Below are 21,233 nucleotides of genomic sequence, written 5' to 3' on the forward strand. Positions count from 1 at the left end.
AACACAAGTTTCGAAAACGAAAACAGGGAATCGATTTTAACGGCCTTCTCTCGGAGCGCGTCCAGCTCGCCACTATACGCTCGCAGCGAACGCGCGTCACACAGCAACTGCAGGTTCTGACACACACACACACAGCCTATTAGTGCATAATATCAATGTAGCCTTCAGTAATGTTTTTCATTGATGTTATGGCAGTCCACATTGCTGACTTGTGCGCGTCTCAAGCACCCTCTTTACGTTCGCCCTAATGCCTGTTTAGTTGTTGGTGGATTTGCCTATATTTGGCGTTGAAAAATGGATCAACGCCAAATATAGGCAATTTACTAACGATTCAATGAACACTTTGCCTATGTCTCAAAAATCGAACAGGATTTTTTTTTCACAAAAGTGACAGCCCTATACGAGAGGACACCAAAGTTGCAATATGTAACATTTGTTCTGCAAAAATCTCCAAATTTGTGGATTTTTTTTGCACAATTTAAAAAAAAAACTATTTTATTTGATGGAACATAAAACTTGAAGAATAATTATTATTTATATTTATTGTTAAAAATATTTTAATTTTTGTTATGTAACTGTTAATAAAAGTTTGATTATTATATTGTGATTTTTCAATTCAGATCCATTAAATCCAAGCAATATATATATACGTTTTTAAAAGAAGCCATTTTCGGCTTCAGTTTCGGTTTTCGGCCAAGTGCATCCTAAATTTTCGGTTTCGGCGCAGAATTTTCATTTCGGTGCATCACTAATATATATATATATATATATATATATATTTATGTACTGACACCAAACTTTCGAGTGTGTCTTGCATTCATTAGGACTTTCCCACATTAACATTTGAATGGAGCGCAGTATAAATTCCAATGCTTATACCTTGAAGAAGTGCATTAGAATCATTAAAAGCACATGCTTTGGATATATTATGAAGATGACATGTAATTAGCTTCACATGTAGATGTCTTTCTCCTTCATACCCCTCCATGTGAGCTCAGTCATCCGAGGCTAACCCTCCTTCTCGTGTGCTCTTCACCGACCTGCAGAACTCCACTGATCTGCAGCTGATCAGGATGGGCTTGTTGCTTTTGCTAATGTTGCTGCTTGCCACGGCTTCTCACGGCTGATCTTCCTTGTTCTTCCTTTCACCTCACTCTTTCACCCCTATTGATCCCCCTTGTTCTCTTCTCTTGACTCTCTATCATATTCTCCCCGTTTCCCGTTTTCATAAACCTTTTGCTCCCTGTCTCATACGGATACTTCACTCTTCCCCAATAACCTGTCACCCTTTCACTCGTGACCCTTTCCACCACTTCTCTCTTCGTAACCAGGATGTCAGACACTCCCCACCCGTGCCCGAGGTAAAACACAGACCTTTGTGCGTCCCATCTGCCATTTTTGACTGTGTCCCTCCATCTCGTTACCTGTTTGGTCCCTTCTCCATTGACCGGGTCTGTCAGTGTTTTGGGTGCCCCGGTGTGAAAGGCATTTAATCTTCATATCATTCTTGGCTATGATGAATAGAGCTGCTATCAGCCATAAACATGGGTGGATTTTGTGTAAATTTATACTGCAAAATTCTGATGGTAGATGTTGATTCTTTCAGTTTATTTTTTGTCGTTTTTTTTTTTTTTTTTTTGCTTGCATGGCTGCATGTAGGAAAACCAGTGTTGCATTTTTGCATGATGCTGCAGAATGTTTCTACATGCTGAGTGTTCTGTGGTTTTGGGGAGCGTTAACACAGAATGCATTCTTGCACTGTTTTGCAACTGTTTTTCTATGTAATCATGTGACAAAGAGTCATCTTTGACCATTGCAATGTCTCTAAAGTTGCAATTTAACATTTTGTATCAAGTTAAAATAAGTTAAAACCTCATGTTGAGTTATCGGCATTTGGTTCTATATGCAATGGACGTCCTTCAGTGTTGTGATGCTTTTTGCTCTTTTTTTTTTTTGCAGCATCTTGCCCCATTAGCGCCACATTTTAAAATGTTGTATAAAGTTGATTATGAGATTCCTGGAATTTTTTTTGTATTGAGATGGACATCTTTTAATGTAGTGATTCTTGTTTTTTCAGCATCTTGCACCATTGGTGTCACATTTCAAGATTCTGTGTCAAATTAAAAGAAGCTAAAAATCATCTTGAGATGCCTATATTCTGTTCAATTCCTTTGTGTTGTTGTACTGTAATGGACGACTTTCAGTGTTGCTGTGCAGCTTTTTGCGCCATTAGCGTTGCGTTTCAAGATGCTGCTCATGAAACCATATAACGTCACATGTTTAAGATGCTGTAGTTTTAAAAGGCATCTCAAGACACCTGCATTCTGTTCTATTCTGCTTTATTACAATGGACGTCTTCGATTGCTGCAACACATTGCCATACCTTACATAAAAACACCTTTTGCCATAAGCTCAGACTTTTAAGATGCCGTTTGAAGTTAAATCCGTGTTAATGAATACTGTCTGGTTCTTTAGTTTATTCTGCATTGCATCTAGCTGGTTTTGATTGCAAGAATGCATCCTGTGTGAACAAATCCCCTCATTTTTTTCCCACAGTTGCTGTCAGTTTGGCTTTTTCAGGCTGTTGGCCAGTTTGGTACCTAATTCTGTGCATGAATTGCACTAAATCACTGCCTGCCTGCATACTGCAACTGGATGCCCATGGCCAAATCTACAGCTCTAATATACCACTGTCAATCTCTTATTCCCACCCTCCCTCCACTGTACATTCAGTCCAAACCAGTAGAAACACATGACCTCTATTCAGGCTCTCCACAGAGAGCTCAAGCATGCTGACTGCAACTTCAGTAGCTGTTGGACTTAATGTTTGTATTGCCAGTATAAACATGTCAATTTCAGCAAGGTATAAACAGCCAAGCTGCTCGTGATTTGTTTCTTGTTATTCTGTCTGGCGTGTTGCCATGGCTTTTTGTGATTATCCAAGAGTTGTTCATAGACTTTGCCTCCTTTTAAGCAAGATATTGTGGCAGCCTGCTCGTTCCTTTGTGTTCCTCAGAGATTAGCAAGCTAGTTTGTGCCCATACGGACTGTCAATCTGTGCTTAATCTTTGCTTTGCCCCATTTCTTTGCACCCAGGTCCTGCAACATGGGCAATGGCCACATCAAAACCTGATATTATGATTGTTCTGCTGAGTAAACTGATAGAGGAAGGAGATGGATTCTACAAGGTGAGTTGCATTTTGAATATTCAGCCAAACCAATGCGTGTGCATATGTCATAAATATATATTAGATTATGAACAAATTCAAAAGTAAGAATGTCTTGCTGATCCAGAAAGGAAAGGTAAAAGAAGCCGCCCAACGCTACCAGTACGCCCTGAAGAAGTTCCCACGAGAGGGTTTCACCGAGGACCTGAAGACCTTCCGTGAGCTCAAAGTTTCTCTGCTGCTCAACCTCTCCCGCTGCCGGAGGAAAATGAATGTGAGTCCAAAGCACTGTGTTTCATAAATCCCTCTTCTTTTTGTCTCTCTTTACTCAAATTATGAGTAAGCATTGAGATTGCCCTGATTGACTGGCACTTTGTCTTAGCATCCACTGATCACAGTGTTTGCTTGATCTTGTGCTATTTATTTCGTTAACATCAATATTTTGATACTATAATTCTATTAATTAACATTTGTTCTGTTTTATATTTAAATATTTTCAAATCAGTGTATTATGCAATTTTTTTAATATTGTTTATTTTTTTATACATTTTTAGTAATTGTGTGTGCTATTTTAAAATGTTAAAATTTATAATTATAATACAGTATATCATATTAGACCATATTTGTGGTATACCCTATTTAGGGTAGGCAGCATATATCATGAACATCAAAAATGTTATATGGCAAACATCCATATATAAAAAATGAAGTGAATTAAAGGAATAGTTCACCCAAAAATGAAAATTATATAATTATTTACTCTCATGTCATTCCAAACCCGTAAGACCTTTGTTCATTTTCAGAACACAACTTCAGAACCCTTACTGTGTTTGTGCTTAAACGTGCTTGCACGTGGTAGGACCCTTGCTGTTTATGGAGGGTCAGAAAGCTCTTGGATTTCATCAAAAATATCTTAATTTGTGTTCTGAAGATGATGAAGATCTTACAGCTTTAGAAACAACATGAAGGACTAACATAAGCTCATAACTATAACGGTCATCTGCACAAAACAAATGTAACTTAAAAAATACTTGTGAATCATGCATAATAACAAGAATATTGTTCACAGCAGATTTGTTTTGATCAGCAATTGCACCAGTATTTAGTTAAAAGCAGCGAATTAGGAGAACATATCTAATGATAATATGCATACCTCAAATACACTTTGAACAAAAGTCCCAGCCAAAAACAGAGTTTGAGTGTCAACACATTCCAAACCTCAACTAGAAGTAGCACCCTAACATGTATTACATTTAAAGAAGAGTGCCTAATATCAGCTGCATCAGTACAGTTGATTTTTCATCGATCTTTAAACTTTTTAAAATAAATTTGAAAAGGATGATTATACTTACAGCTATGCTAACTTTGCCCAAAATTTCTTCCGGGATTCTTCTGGCTTTCTTCAGCACTTGATCCAAAGAACCTCCATCCTGCAGATAAATACATGTCAGGTGTGCTGTAACACTTTTGCTATAAACCTTAAACAACAACATTGCCCCCACCATGTGCTCCATACAGATGCTGATTTCTCCATCGCTGTAAAAGGCGCCGTAAAACCCTACAATGTATGGCGAGTTGCACTCATGTAGGACCTGCAGCTCTCGTATAATCTGGTTCCTGATGGCTGGTTTGATTTCCAAATGAATAAGCTGTGGAAAACACAGAAAGTTCAGCCTTTGAACAGAATGCATTACCTGCCATGAGCAAACTAGCAGCAGGAGCACGAGTTCATTGAACGCTTACCTTCCTGGCCATGACCAGTCTTGAAGGTTTGTGACGGACTTTATGAACCACCCCGCCGTTACCTGCACCGAGTTCACATATGGGGTCAAAATCTTCATCTTTGAGCTCGCCCACTTGGGCTTTCTGGGTGAGGAAAGCCTCAAGACGCTTCCTCTGCTGTTCGTCGAAGTCTAACTCCCCTAACTTCCTCTGCAAGGCCTCCAGGTTGGCCCTAAACACAGGAAAAACAGGACCAGGTATGACATAATGTTACTTATGCAGGAAAGACATAAGTATGCAGGAAGGTAAGCCAAACAAGGGTCAGATGTAGCAAACTAACGTTATATACGTACTCTGCTGCTGCATCTATGTTGGTTGACTGTCCTTCTCCTGTGGGGGTTATAATCAAGGGGACCGGTCTTCTTTTTGGTGCCATACCTGTCAGTTATCTATTTCAATGAGACCAGGTTGTCTCTGCTGACATCCAATCCTTCAACTTGCTACACAAACCCTTTCTAAAGTTTTTGAGATTCGTAAGCACTTAATTTCAACACCCTGACATGCTTCTAGAAGCTATACCACATAATATTTCGATTTCAAGTAGAAAGAGCGAGTGTCACAGGCGCAAAAGTGCACAAAATGCAATTTATTTCATCGCTGGAATGTCTCTTTGACTCGGCCTCCAGCTCGCGAGCGCTCCCATAGACAAAAGGCGGCAAAAGACAAGTCAGGCCTTGTCGTTCGCGAAACAGCAGAGCGACCGCGAAATGCTGTCCGAGATTTTTTGGCCTGAAAGACCCGTGAAAACAGAAGTTGAAATTTCCCCCAAGAAAAAAAAAGGAGGGGAAAAAAAGTCAGGCCAGGAAGCCACTATCAGAGTAATAAATGATATAATTTCATTTTTGGGTGAACTATCCTTAAACTACCCTTTAGGACATTGCAAGACACTGTACACATTATTCGTGTTATATTACATTTGATGTCTACCCTAACTAAAGTCCATGATATCAGTATTACATTGGCCACTGGCCACCCTCCACTGTAAATATTGACACTGGTTTAAAAGCCCATATCTTTTGACCACTAATATACTGTAAATCTCCATGTTTACATGCATCCATGCAAATATACAAGCACCTAACCAACAAACTGCACATATTAGTTTTGCATTTGGTCTGTATTCTTAATTGCTTTTGAAAACTCTTTAAGACGAAAGCAGTTGGAGATCAAGGATCATAAAGACATTAGTGATGTTTTGAGATATTTTGATCTTCACTTTTTCTTTCTCCTTTATTGCTACATTATTTCTCATTTTGATCTCGCCCAAAGAACATTTTGCATTTGGATTTTCAAACCTCCATCCTCCGGATGGAGAAATCCTCCAGAAATCTCCAAATATACTCTGCTCATGCTGTAGTTTTTCTTGCCATCATGCTCTCATCCTTGTTTCAGTTTTTGTTGGATCATTGGGTTTCTCTGACATTTATTGGATTTGTTAACTGTTAGGCTTAGTACAGGAAGAGGTTTGAGCTGTCACATTGCATCTTCCACTGTCTATATATTTGTATGTGTCAATACATTTTATAAGTATGTACAAGCATTTCCATAATTGTATGTGTGTTTATCGTATTTGCACTAATGGTGCTCAAAATATATATTTTTTGTGTTTATTTTTGTAATAATCAGTGTTCACATCCTCATATAAATGTGACATGTTCATGTTAAACCTGCGTGTATCTGAATAAGTGATGAGTCTTCGTGGATGTGTGCGTGTCCGTGTTTGTGTGCATGTCTGCACGCACATATGTGTGTGTGTGTCTTCCCTCTGACCTCATGTACAGCTCAGTGTATGACTGTTGGTCCTGTTGTTGCTTGCAGGACTTTGGGATGGCGGAGGAGTTTGCCTCCAAGGCACTAGAGTTGAAACCCAAAGCCTATGAAGCCTATTACGCACGAGCCCGTGCCAAGCGCAGCAGCAGGTAACCAGGACAGCCTTTAAAACACATTCTGTCTCTAGCACAGATAAAGTGCTGACAGATTATGACCCAAACTGTCCGAATACGATTCGAATGGTTGACGTAGTGCTATGCTAGAGCTTCAAGATAGAAGTCAGTTTAAGCCCCTTGACTTCTGCATCATTAGATGTCACAGCAGGATTAGACCTGTTCTTCATACCTCATGTTTTGTTGACCAATCAGATTATTTTTCTTTAGAATGTCCATCATTCATATTTTATTCCTTTTCCTCTCCCCACAGTTTTGTTTACTTTGACTCTCTGTGCCCAGAGCACTTATATCAACTTGCTTGGTTTTGAGAACCAGAAGTTTTTTGGGTCTGTGATTTTAATCAGTTGTTCAAATTTCTAACAAATGTTCTGGGTTCAATTCAATTTAGTTGACTTTGACTTTTACTGTAAGTAAAAGTGAACTTGACTTCTACTGTAAGTGCAAGAATGATTTTTGTTTTTGTTTTTACTAAACGAGGAATGAATCATAGTTATTCTGTAGGGTAATTGACAATCGACTTGCATTGAACTCTGAATATATTCCTTTAGCAATAGTCATTTCTTAGTCTTTATCAGTCAGTTCATTGGTTAATAAGCATATTTCTTACTTTCTTTTTTCCTACTCACATATTCCACCTCCCTGCTCTCTTTCATTCTTGGTATCCCTCACTGTAGGCAATTCCACGCAGCCCTGGAGGACCTGAGTGAAGCTGTGCGTCTATGTCCCAATAATCGCGAGATCCAGCGCCTGCTGCAACGTGTAGAAGAAGAGTGTCATCAAGTTGAACAACAACAGGAGCTGGATCCGCCTCCTTCCCCTCCCCGCGATCAAGCCCCATCCAAGGGCCCGCCTCCTCCAATGGAGCCCCACATTTCAGACATGGAGCCTGTCCAGGACTTGTTTGAGGAGGACGATGATTACCTTGAGCGGGATTTGGACGGCCTACCACTTGGTTCTCCTGCTGAGCCCCACACTATACCATCGGGACTTCCTGTCATTCAAAACATGCCTCCATCTCCGAGCCATCATGATTCACCCTACTTGGGCCAATCATATGACCTTCGCCCCAGTCCCCCTTCAATGTCCTCTCCTACCAGGCAAGGCTACCAGTCCCCATCTCCGTCACTCTCACCAACCCACCAGAGCTCTCACTTCCGGCCCAGTCCCCCTCATCAGGGTTCCTACCACTTCAGCCCACCGCCATCACCGTTACGCCGTGGACCACAGTATCGTGCAAGCCCCACCTCTGAGGGAGTCGCCATGTACCGTCCCCAGTCTGCCTCTGCAGGACGGTACCAGCAGGACCAGCTTGCAGGGCGACCCAAGTCCCCTCTGTCCAAGATGAGCAGCCAACGTTCTTTTCAATTTTCCCAACAGACTTCCCAGCCATCACAACAGACCCAGTGGTTGCAGCCAGCCAAGGCACAGATCATTCGCACCAACCAACCCAGCACCGCGGTGCACTCCAGTGCCGTACTGGGTAGTAGTGCATACAGTCAGATTGCACACTCGATGAGCACCCGCTGCCCAGGAGACATGGATGAACTTGGGGATGGAGGATACTCTTCCTCACTTCAACCTCAAGGCAGTCTGAGTGCAGGGGCCTTGTATCAGCGTGCCATCAGCATGGATCCTGGCCTTGTGGAGGACGAGCTTCCTCAGAGGCCCTCCTCTGCATACAGACCCAATCCCGGAGGAATCCGTTATGCTCAGACACCGCAGATCAGCCGCAGTCAGTCGACTGCCTACTATCCAGTCTCGCCTCATGAAATGGAGCGACAGGTGACTCTGGGTTCACCAGAGAACCTTCAAGCCCGACGTCCAGTCAGCGCGAATAGTGCTGAACCCAAACAGCACCCATCAGCTCCACGCCCCCTTATTCACTCCCACAGTACGGGTCTACGCTTCTCTCCATCCAGCAACAGTTTGGTGGCAGGTTCTGCCGCTAATCTAGGCCCAGGGTTCAGGGTGTCAGCTTCTGCGCAGCAAATGGAGATCCCTCTAAAGCTTTCCTATGAAGGCGGCTACCATGATGACCTTTCACCGGTTTCACCCCCACAAGGCGCAGACTTCCGGGTGGTGGGTGGAACATATCCAGGGGAAGCACTTCGCTCCCGCGCTACACCTTTCATGGGAATTATCGACAAGACTGCACGGACTCAGCAGTACCTTCAGCAGCAGCCTTTGCTGGCATCGTCCTCTTCGGGTTCTCGACCCTGGACGGTTACTTCTCTGGATACAGTGGTGAACAGTCCAGCCTCTTCCCCTAGCAACATGGGCTATGGGCAACAAGCAGCACCCCTCAGCCATATCGCCTACTACAACCGCACCAACAATGCTGACAATGGCCACCTCATGGATGAAGATTTCTACTCCAACTCCCCTGGTGTGACAAGGGACCGGGCAGACGCTATGGGCCGAGTTAGCCAGGTTCCTACATACCCGGATGTGAAAGTGGCACGGACTCTGCCAGTTTCCCAGGCCTACCAGGACAGTGAGTTTAGGCAGATGTCTCGAAATGAAAGGCAAGGCCCAACCTCGCCCATTAAACCAAAGAGACCCTTTGTGGAATCTAACGTGTAAGAATAAAGATTCGGTGTGCAAGATTTATTAGAACATTTTCGAGGAATATCTAACATCTTATCTCTTCGTTTTACGTCCCATATCTGGATAATGAAAATAAAGACCTCTCAAGGTGAATTTCAATGATGTGAAGTGAATCTAGCAAATCAAATGCATCTATATTTGCTCCAAAAAAAATGGAAGTATCAGGACCCATTGGACTTATGTAGGCCTGTGTAACTGCTGTACACAAACCATCTACTTTTCTGTACCTTTCTAAGAGGGTGTCTGCTCAATGCCAGTCATGGACACATTGCTGAGCATGGCCCCTGGACCAGATGTCCTCACCAATGTCCCCACTCAAACCAGTAATATCTTGCTGTGTCTTGAGTTGAAAATGTACCTAAAATACTCCAGATCAATATTGCTAAAGCAAAAAAATAATATTTAAAATTAAGTTATGTTTGTATAAATATATATTCACCTAAATTTCAATGCAGTTGTGTTTTCAGTTTGCCTCGAGTTGACATGCACTCAGCAATGTGAAATATTTTTTAGACTTTTCTGGGCATTTTTATTTTCTGTCAACAGGTTATAAAGGTCAACAGGATCGCTACCTTAAAGCAATGCAAAAATCTGTAGTGTTTGGTTAATAATTTCATATCTGTTTGAGGGAAGTAGCATTCAGGTGGTCAGCCGTTAATTTACTCGCTCTAAAGTAGTCAAACCACTAAAATGGAAATGGTCTTTTCCAAAGAAACTTTTCTCATGGGGAGTAGGCGTGGAGAAAAAAACGTCTTTTTTTTTTGCAGCCTTCGAATTCACATGCTCTCATTATTTATGTTTTGAGTTTATTTGTGCACTGAAACATGCCTTCAGAACATTTTCCCTGTTTGTTTTAAACTGTGAGTACTTGCTTTCAAAAATGGGAAACCTGACTTGATGTCAAAGCCTGTGTCATGTATCACCATTGAACTAACACTAGTGGTAGGTCAGGCACTTTTTTACAGATGTCTTGGTGGGAAGACGGTGGCAAGTCAAGATTCGCTCACTGAATCGGACTTTTATTATCAATGTTCAACTGCTGTTGAAAAAGAGCAGGTCTTTTTGCAGTGTTTTAATTATTATTATTTTCTCTTTTTAAAGTTATATGAGGTGCACTCAGAGTTGACCTGGAATACTGCTTACTGTACAACAGTGTTTGTATTTAACTATTTGTTTTCCTTTTGTATGACCAAAATGTAAATGGCTGTAAATAATATGCTGAACTAGAATGCATGCTCTCTGCTTATACACAACCCTGAGTGTGTGTATGTGTGTGGTTTTATGTAAGAGGGACAAGACTGTGGCACAATATATTTCCTCGTTTCACTTATTAGACAAAAAAGGACTGATGAAATTTAGGTTTTGTATGTATTTTGCTTTAATATTTTGATTTGTTTTGGAACTGGGTTTGCAAAGGAAGATTCTCTGTAAATTGTCTGTAAATGTGAGCTGTGATGTTTTCTGGGATGGAAAATCAGAAACGTGAATGAGGACTTTTTATCCAGTTACACGATTGTAAACTGTACAATCATCTGTATGTATGAGGGAAATAATGAACTTATTTAAAAAAGAATACCACTTCAAAGAAATCAAGCTGAGATAACTCTCCATGGAGTCAAACTGCATTGATCATATTTCTCATGAATTTATTTAGCTTAAAATCACATTGAACATATGAAGCAAGCACTATGAACATTACTTACTGATATGGTAAACATGGTAAAAAATATTGCCACTAGACAATACAAACATGCCAACACAAAATTACAGTACAAGGGCACCTACAGATCATTTATACATATTTCAGATGGAAAGACAGAATGTGTGTGTTTACAGTATACACACACAAAACAGTGTAAAACAGTATCAGTCCTCTTTAAGCTGATTGTGACGGATAATGTTTGGAACACAAATAAGACTTTTTTTTTCATTTAAATAATATACTTTTTTATTTCAGATCATGGATACTAGAGATTTTGGTCTTAACAATCCAACATTATTTTCAAGTATTTTTAAGTCATTTGTGCAGGCAGAGCTGTAACATATTTGCATTTAAATACAGCATAAATACAGCATACATATACTGTAATAAGATTAGTCTGTAATATAAAATAAATGTTGAAAATGGAGAATAAACATTCACTGATGTAGTGCTGTGCCCTCTGACTTTAAACAATAATAATGATCATTGTAGCGGATTTTACTTTTTCATTACGGTCTGGTACAAATAAATGTTAAGGCACAAGAAAGTGCATCCTGAATCTAATACATTTAAAGACACATTATACACAACTCTCTTACTTTTTCATGTTAATTTGATCTGGCACAATTAGAAGTTACTTTAAAATATATATATTTATATATATATATATATATAACATTTAATTATGGTCTGTTGCTGAGTAACTTTAATTTTAAGTATGTGGGAATACAAAACGAGAAGACTGCAAAAGGAGGAAGTGGCTGTGACAGGTTTCCTAGGACACAGGTAGAAAGGCAGGAAGTTCAGAAAGGCAGTTTTTGGAGTGTATGAGGACATTAAGGAGAGCTGGGGATTTCTCCTTCTGACAGGGTCTTAAAGTGCACAGATAGAGCCTCCTCCTCAGGATTCGTTGGTCGTCTAAAATCATCTCTCGTCACCACGTAACCCACCACGACCCCGAAGGACACCAGCAGCAAGCCTAAAATGTTTGCCAGGACCCCCTCACCAGTAAACCTGGAGTAAGTTTCCCTGAGAATAAGAAATGTGCCATACAATTGTCATTGATGAATAGAAAAGCACTGTAGTAGCTTGTGAATCTTAAATGACAAGCTTCAAAACCCACTTTGACTGAAACAACATTATTTCATAAAGATTTCCAAGTTAGGTCAATGTGTGGGACGTTTCCTATTTTCTTGCCATGGTATTATGGATTTGTTTACCTGCCAAGTCAGCCACATGTGAAAAGAGTGTTTATTTATAAATTAATGAAGTTAATAACCATATGTGTAGTACATTGAATTTAAGTACAGTATTCATGATTTCTGCAGTAAATAGGCACATAAAAAGAGTATTATCTTGAATAAAAACAGTATTTGATGCCAAACAGTGAGAGAAGCAGAAAAGAAGCCAAATATCATTGATATTCACTGAAAAGTCTCTTTCCGCTGTGACTTATTCACACGGTGACTCATTGCTTTCCTCCCATTTGACATTTTTACCTCAGCTTTTAGTGCTTTTTTTTTTTTTAAGATATATTTTTCAGATGCATTCACTGGCACTCACATGATATTGAAGAGCAGTTTCTCTGTGATTCCCAGCAGACAGGATCCCACGGCCATGGCCAGCAGCAACAGGCCGAAGAAGACGTGCAGTGGGAGATACCAGCTCCTCAACTGAGCAGAGGCCCATGGGAAAAGGAAAAATCCCAGTCCCAGTAACCACTGGAGGAAATGAGAGAAGAAGCAGTCACTCCAAAGATGACTTCTCAAATAATGAAAAAAAGACTATACAGAAGTGAAAATTTTATTTATTTAATATTAATATTTTATTTCTACTTTTCAACTGTATGTGGAGAAGTGAACGAGCATGTTTTAAGGCTGGTTTTCCATTGCCAATAAAAACGAATGCAAACATGAATGGCAATGTTAGCAGTGTAATAGATGTGATCATCCACAAGAGGGTTTGCTAAAGCAGAGTAAAGTGCTTTCAAACCACATCCACTCATAGCAAGGAAGGAGGAAGATCTTTTGATGCAAATGCTGATCAAAATGAAATGACTGCAAATTACCTGAACGAAAAACAGCACAAAAGTGAGCATGCCACACCAGCTGTGCAGAGAATACATATGAGGGATCTTAGCTGCCGAATGGAAGTCAAATACAGCCACCAGACCTGAGAAGAGAGAAAGAAAGAGATATTATTCAGTATATATATTATAGTGTTTGAAATATATTTATAATTTGAAGTGGTCATTTTCTATATTTTAAAATAAAATTTATTCCAGTGACGCAAACACTGATTTTTCAGCATCATTATTCCAGTCTTCAGTGTCACATGATCCTTTGGAAATCAATGCCATTTGCTGCTTGAGAAACATTTCTTATTATTATCAATGCTGAAACAGTTGTATGGCTTAATAGGATTATTTAACGAATAGAAAGTAAAAAACAAAGGATTTATTTAGAATTGGAGGCTGACCCCAAACTGCTGAATGCATTTGTACATACTGGTGTTTTCCTGTGCCTTGCGATTATTCAAATACATGTGTTTATCTGAGTGAAATGTTAGTTTTCCCCTTATTTAACGGTTCAAATGGCACATTAGACATGGAAAATTATTGTGACCGCAGCAGTTGAGAATTACAGAAGCTAGAATCTGTCTTGCTGAACAAATGCCCAGCAAAACAATAGTGCTGCCAAATGTCATTTACTGTTTCTTCTGACCTGTTAGCAAACTCAAGCTGGACTTACCCACAATACTGATGATAAGAGCCATCATATGCAGCAGAGCGTGGAGAATTTTCACCGAGCGTTTACTCTCGTTTCTAAAGACACGATAAACCAGAACAGCTGCGGTAGAGAAAGAACAAGAACTAATCAAGTCATATTTTTCCCCACGCAAAATTACCCAAGCATAAAAGCATTACAATTAGGAAGTAACAGAAGACATTTTAAAGTCTTAAAGGTAGAGGACCAAAAACGGTCTGCGTCAGGTTTGAAATTCTCCAGATGCTGTGACCTGATGAATAACATGTGTTTTTTGGCCTTTCTACAAGCAGACAGATGTCCTCTGGGCTGTTTTACTGCTGCTTTTTGGGACAGCTAAAGCTCTAACAGGCCAATGACAATTCAGGTATAATGTCCTAATTGAATTGCCATGACAAGGGCTTTGAATCAGACGAGCACTGCTAAAGATATTAGCTCAATTAGTATCCGTCTCTGTTGAGGGTTTTAAGTGTCCAGATGGAAGAACCTTGAATTGACTGTGATTATGCTTTAATAATATCTCTCTTACTTCTGTTCCTTTGTCCTGTAACCTTGCCTATAGCAGTTACTGATTAATAGGAAAAAAATTGTGTGTGTTTTATTGAAAGCAAAGAGTCACATACAAACCCCCTAAAGGCTCAGAGACAGAAGACACACAGATGTCTTATTAGACCATTACATAGAAGCTCTTGGTCTCCATAAGCAGCTAATTTCTAAATTACTGACATATTGTTTAGTGAAACATTACTAAGTCACTTTTTTTTAAAGAATAACCTCGATTGATGGATCATAAACAATAATAATAGTATTACAAAATTACATCTAGTATATTATGATTTCATATTGATTTATTTTTTATTTCTAAACCTTTACAACATATATATATATATATATATATATATATATATATATATACCGTATGAAATACTTTTGATGTATTGAACATTTTAACCACAATTTAAACCCAATCATGTAGATTTAAATACAGTTTGAGTGAAATAATAAATGGGTTAATCGTCAAATAATGGCAGCATTTGTTCATGTTACCAACTCGACAGAGGAAAGCTAGGTTAATCACTAATTTAAAGGAATAAAAAAATGATTAAATGGAAAAAAAGATTAGTTTTCTTGGCTGTTTTGGCAATGCAAGTTCAACTGCTGGGCTAGAGAAAATGCATCGATTCAATATTCAGGGCTGTAAAACTACATCAGTAGTCTCATGTATTTCCTGAACTGCAGCCCTTCTTTTATTTTGTCTTTGCAAACTTCAAGTTAATAAGGATAAAACAATACATATTGTATCTTTACACTTAATTCTTACCATCTCCGTAGAGGAAGACCAGGCCGAGGACCATACAGAGAGGGTGGACGTTAAACTCTTGTGTGGAGCCGTCCCAGGCGTAGCCGCCGCGGTAATGTCCCATCCACACGCCTGTGATCACCACACATGCAACCCCCAGCACCTGAGACCCCGCCACGTACCACGGTAGCATCCGCAAGCCGCCCATGCTAACCGGCATACCCTCCATCACCTGCCAGACAGGAGAGAGAAACCTGGAAAACCTTCCAGTGATGTACAATACTCCACCTCTTATGCAAATTAAATATTTCATGAGTTATAGTGATACTAGATTTGCTTTCTTCATGTAAAATAGACAAATTTGACCCAAACACGTTCTAAATATAGACCATATGTTCAATACGTACATAATACTTTTTACTTTTCATTCTATATTTGCAATATTATTTAACATCTGATTTTAATATTGGCAGTGAAGAAGCTGCTTGATTGTGTAAAGTCTTCATATTGTGGTTTGGATAGTCACGCCACGTGATGCTTTATAAAACCTTTAGTAAACACATTATGCAGATAAAGACCTTCAGTCTTGTGTGTTTAAGTATCATGTGGTCTTACGAAAGCACAACATCAGCCACTGTAAAAACAATCTGTTATATGACTGCATGATGATTAACAAGTTTAAATCCCCACTCAGCTGGCACAAACACATCATGTTTGGAGCTCCAGAACCACTAACATCGTGATAATAACACGATACGAGATTAAACCTGTATAAGAGAGCATGGGGAAACTGTTCTAGACGTCATGCAAACCATAATCCAGAGATGATGCCATTTTAAATTGCATTTGTCACTAAATTCTGGTGCATCACGCGCTGTCAGTAGTATGGAGAAAGAGTCACTCACCTGCGCCACGTCTCCAGACAGCCAGAGGAAAGGGCGTGTTTTTATGATTGCGTATTTTGGAAAAGAATCACAAGATCCTTATTGCTTGAGGTGTTTTGTAACCTATTTTCAAAATTGGATCTGATGTTCACTCTCTGATGTAGACGCACGACTTTACTCGCCTATAGCCTGTTACTTGTATTGTAGCGCAAGGCTTGACGCTCTTGGAAGTTGACGGGCAGATTCTGACCACGCCCCCGCGCTGTCACTATTGGCTGCTGTATTATGCAGAGGATGATGCCTGAAACGCACTTGGGTTGCCTGGGTAACCACCAATCTTTGAGCGATTGCTGATGATGTGATCATCTTGTCTAAATCATAGGCTACACAGACGTTTTTACTTCCAATAATTTATTTAGTAATTCTTCCAATCCAGTAATTCTTTCTAAAGCATTGTGTTTTAAGTGCACTATATGCTGTTCAAAGGTTTGGGGTCGGTAAGATTTTTAATGTTTTTAATGTTTGAAAAAAGAAAGAAGTTTCTCATGCTTACCAAGGGCGCATTCATCTTATTACAAATACAGTAAAAAAAAACAATAATATTGTTAAGTATTGTTATAATTTAAAATAACTATTTCTATTTAAATATTTAAAAAGTAATTTATTCCTGATGGCAAATAATAATATAAAAGAAATATTATTATTATCAGGGCTGAAAACAGTATTGCTGCTTTATTTTTTATACAAACCTTGATACATTAGGATTCTTTTATGAATAGAAAGTTCAAAGGAATAAAATGTATTTAAAATATATATATTTTGTAACATTATAAATGTCTTTGCTGCTACTTTTGATCAATTTAAATGAAACAATTTCTTAAAAATTGCTAAAAACTGCTAAATAAAAGTAATAATTCCTTTAAAATGTTTGTAAAAATGTATGTATTATTGTTACTCATTTCATTTATTTATTTAATTAAACATTTTATTTAACATTTATTTAATTATATATATATATATATATATTTATATATATATATATATATATATATATATATATATATATATATATATATTAAGGCAAAAACTGTGATCCTATAATAAACAGTTTTGAATATGGATGGAGGGAAGTAAAAAGAAAAGAATAATATAAATAAACGAGTAAATAAAATTCATTTTAAATAAATATATTTGCTTATTTACATAGGCTGTTACAACCTAAACCTTGTTGGGGGGAAATTAATAATAATAATAATAAAAACTTGTCATGAAATTAAAAATATTCAAATAAAAAATATTCAAATATAAAATAAAATACCTATTTTTTATGAATACATTTGTTTATTTACATAGGCTGTTATAACTTTGTTGTCAAATCTTTTAATGGAAAATGAATTTTAAAAATGTAAAAAAAATTATGTATGTATGTGTATGTGTATATACGTGTTTGTGTGTGTGTGTGTGTGTGTGTATTATATTAGAATTATTTTATATTAATGTTGCCATTATTTGATGAATAACCTATTTATTATTTCACTCAACTGTATTTTAATCTACAATATTGGGTTTAAGTTGTGGTTAAAATGTTCAATATATAAAAAGCATTTCATATATATATATATATATATATATATATATACACACACACACACACACACACACACACACACACACATATATATATATATATATATATATATATCTGAAGTGGATCAACATATTTTATCAAAGTTCTAAACCTAAAATCTTAAACCAAAGTGGGTTCTTTTTTTAGGACAACTTTGATGAACTTATTTCATCCACTAAAGATGTTGACTACTGTATATATACATATAATAACTTATAATTGTCCAGAATTATTGTGGGCAGAATTATCTACTGTGCTGATTTACATAGACATCATCATTCTTAACAACTGCACCTTGAACACGATTCTTTCGCTCATGTCGCATACTGACCACGAGAGGGATGCAATGAGCTTTGGATCTAGCTGCAGTCCATCTGCAGAAACTCCCGTCGTCATTGGTCACAATATTAAAGCTTGTGCTGACACAATGTCTATGCGTGTGTCCAAGGGCGTAGATTTGGTTAGAACATTGGGGGGGTTGAACGTTGTATGCTGCCCGTTATTTTTTTCAATTTTTTTTTTATGTGTATTGTTATTGGATAATTTATTTATTTATTTATTTATTTCTTATTATCTATCTATCTATCTATCTATCTATCTATCTATCTATCTATCTATCTATCTATCTATCTATCTATCTATCTATCTGGCAACATGTTTTAACTGATTACAAATTCAACATATACAAATATGAAAGAGACAACATTTAGACATTTATTTTAAGATTTTTACATTCCACCTTAATGCATTTTAATTTTCTTTTTTAAAGGGAAACACATCTTTAAAACATTAAAGGCATTAATGTATAGCCTAACTTTACAAAGCTGCTGTTTTTCTATACTGTTTCCTATTTTATTTTATTGATTAATCAATGGCATCTTCTTTACCTGATCACCTGCTCCTCCTCTCCCTCTGCTGACTTTTCTACCCTGCAGCTATATTTACGTCGAATCTGTTATAAAAACATGTTAAGAGATTATAAACTTCATAAGTTATGAAACTTGTGTATAATCATCATTCATAAAATTCTAACATAGTAGAGATTATCAAAAGAAAGAAATTAAGTATTGAAACCGCCAGTATGCGGCAGTGTTTCACTGTTTTAATGAGTTAAGACACTTAAATCGTTCATTCATCCAATTCGTTCAAAAGTCAGATTAATTTAGTAAGAAAACAAAACCGATGTGAATACTTTTGTCGTTAAAAATTACAGACACTATTGAAAAATATACTAGCAAAACAGACAGCTGCTTTGGTAACTTGTTATACTGATAGTTATAGCTAAATACATTGCAATGGATTAGCTAGCTAAAATATATGTGGTGTGTACTAACTATTACACAATATTCTCATACCTCATTCTCAGTACATGCTTTATTTTTTTTTGCATCCCTCTCTGACCAGCAGTTAAATATAGTCCGCTGTGCAGCGCTTCTCTTCATTTTTGGCGTTAACATTAACCGTGTGCTCTCCCATTCAAACACCACTCGCTTGTTTTGGTGAACGTGCGACTCATTGGTTGGGCGTTACCAATATGTTCAATAGAGGGGGAGCATTTTTTGTCTGATTTATTATGACATACTCATATTTGATTAGGAACAAAATTATTTTTACAAAATAAATGAATTCTATTTTTTCATATTATATTTTTCATTTGATCTACTGTGATTTTCATGTTGAAATATTGGGGGGGTTGTAACTGATGGATTTGAATATTGGGGGGGTTACCTCCCCCCCATCCCCCCCATAAACTACGCCCCTGCGTGTGTCACACTCATATTAGGCTATCTCCAGCGCTATAATCCCGCGCGCCGTCAATATAACATCATTCTATCCCTCACTTTCCCTGTCCTTTCATTGGATGTCTGTCCTGTTTTGACCTTGTTCGACAGCCGCAGCCATGAATACTCATGGGATTTGCGTGGTCCCACTCACCTCGCCACGTCACGCTGGGGCTTGGAGATGTGCGCGTGTTTGAGAGACTGTTTAGTGTTAGGAGCTTAAAGTGGATTCGGTGTTTCAATTTGCTTCCAGAGCATGCTATAACCTGGTAACTAGTAACCTGCCGTAGCGACGTGTCGTATCGCCATGAACTCCACAGAGACAAGGATGACAGGAAAACAGCTCAAAATAAAGTGCAAAAGAGCACATTTTAAAATAGACACAAGTGGAGTCCAAATAATGACATCCTTATATTAATTCATTTTGTAATTTGAATTACACCACATGAGTAGTTAGTCTTATTAAGTCAGTTTTGACTAACTAACGACCTCTTTCTCTGGATGCTTTTAAACCCAAGACGAAAATAAATAAATAAAAATTATTAACATTATAGGCTATGTAACCTATCTGTAGGAGTGGATGCATGTAAATATTTTTATGGAGTTTATGTAAGTAGGCTAAAGCATGTCAAAATATGAGGGAACGGATTTGTTTGTGTGAAATAGTGCAGTAACCTCAGTGTGTTTTTATTATAGTGAGAAAGGATGCCAAACAATGGATGTCCACGTCTCAGTGAGGAATAACGTCACAGATGCTTCTGGGAGGACTGACCCACCGCCGAGGTTTTCATGCTTTTATTCAGTGCGCCAATGGTGAGTCATAAATGTTAGGACTGAGATGGTTCTTCAGAGAGACGTGATGCTGGAGCAGCCTCCTAAAGATTTGGATTGGCGATTTATAGCTATATTTTATGATTTATCTCAATATTATTAGTAGAGGTTGATTTGGGGTTAGATTGGGGGTTTAGGCATGTTCATTTTGCAAATCAGTAAAAAAATAAAATAAATAAAACCTACATATATATTAAAAAGACAAAATAAAATCGTAAAATAAAATAGATAATTTTGAAGTTTTATATTTCCACTTTTAATATTGTGAAATTTTCCACAGTTCCCAAGGGTGCCATGCAAACTGCTGTAAATGTAAATGTAAATGTCTTCAAAATATCTTCTTTTGTATTTCACAGAAGGACTAAAGTCACAATTACCATTTTATTATTTTATATTCTATTGCCAAAGCACCCCCTTTCCTCCCAATTAATAATTAATAATTGCGAGATATAAACTTTACATTTTTACTTTTTTTCTCAGAATTTCTGTACTACAATTCTGAGTTTATATCTCACAGTTTGGTCTTTTTATCTGAATTGTGAGATATATTTCTTGAAAAAAGTAGTCACAATTTCTCATTTTTATTTTTGCATGGCTTCCAAATTGAGGGTGATTAAATGATGATGGAATTTTCATTTTTGGGTAAACTACACCTTTAAGGCTGCATGGTGAAGCCTATTGTTTTTCAGCTCTAATATGGCAGTATTGTTATTGTTACCCACTGGACTGCCCATTAATGCCATTACCAGGCTCCGGATCAAGAAATCCCTTAGGAATTCACTTAAGATTGCTATGCTCAAACAACTCCCATTTTCCCATTAAACTCTTACATTTTAAAAGC

The 21,233-nt window shown here is 37.8% G+C and overlaps 3 protein-coding genes across 3 annotated transcripts in view; 1 reads left to right on the forward strand and 2 right to left on the reverse strand.

The window, feature by feature from the left end:
* The window catches only part of LOC132142006 (protein TANC2-like), a 148,820-nt gene extending 138,582 nt beyond the window's left edge, over positions 1 to 10,238 (forward strand). Inside the window, exons 24-27 of the mRNA XM_059551656.1 lie at positions 3,097 to 3,188; positions 3,295 to 3,441; positions 6,768 to 6,868; positions 7,570 to 10,238. Coding sequence (XP_059407639.1) covers positions 3,097 to 3,188; positions 3,295 to 3,441; positions 6,768 to 6,868; positions 7,570 to 9,478 — 2,249 coding nt within the window. The 3' untranslated portion in view covers positions 9,479 to 10,238. The remainder of the gene's footprint in view (positions 1 to 3,096; positions 3,189 to 3,294; positions 3,442 to 6,767; positions 6,869 to 7,569) is intronic.
* On the reverse strand, positions 4,111 to 5,500 carry LOC132129392 (dual specificity mitogen-activated protein kinase kinase 2-like). The gene is made up of 5 exons (XM_059541001.1): positions 5,243 to 5,500; positions 4,911 to 5,121; positions 4,670 to 4,816; positions 4,520 to 4,597; positions 4,111 to 4,116 (listed from the first exon to the last, which is right to left on the reverse strand). The coding sequence occupies exons 1-5, from the start codon at positions 5,323 to 5,325 to the stop codon at positions 4,111 to 4,113; spliced, it is 525 nt and encodes a 174-aa protein (XP_059396984.1). The 5' UTR covers positions 5,326 to 5,500.
* An 893-nt stretch (positions 10,239 to 11,131) lies between the features above and the next one.
* On the reverse strand, positions 11,132 to 16,403 carry LOC132142019 (transmembrane ascorbate-dependent reductase CYB561-like). The gene is made up of 6 exons (XM_059551662.1): positions 16,175 to 16,403; positions 15,291 to 15,501; positions 13,955 to 14,053; positions 13,273 to 13,376; positions 12,768 to 12,925; positions 11,132 to 12,233 (listed from the first exon to the last, which is right to left on the reverse strand). The coding sequence occupies exons 2-6, from the start codon at positions 15,496 to 15,498 to the stop codon at positions 12,041 to 12,043; spliced, it is 762 nt and encodes a 253-aa protein (XP_059407645.1). The 5' UTR covers positions 15,499 to 15,501; positions 16,175 to 16,403; the 3' UTR covers positions 11,132 to 12,040.
* Positions 16,404 to 21,233: the final 4,830 nt, after the last annotated feature.

The sequence above is a fragment of the Carassius carassius genome, chromosome 1 (assembly GCF_963082965.1).
Source record: "Carassius carassius chromosome 1, fCarCar2.1, whole genome shotgun sequence".
Taxonomy (NCBI): domain Eukaryota; kingdom Metazoa; phylum Chordata; class Actinopteri; order Cypriniformes; family Cyprinidae; genus Carassius; species Carassius carassius.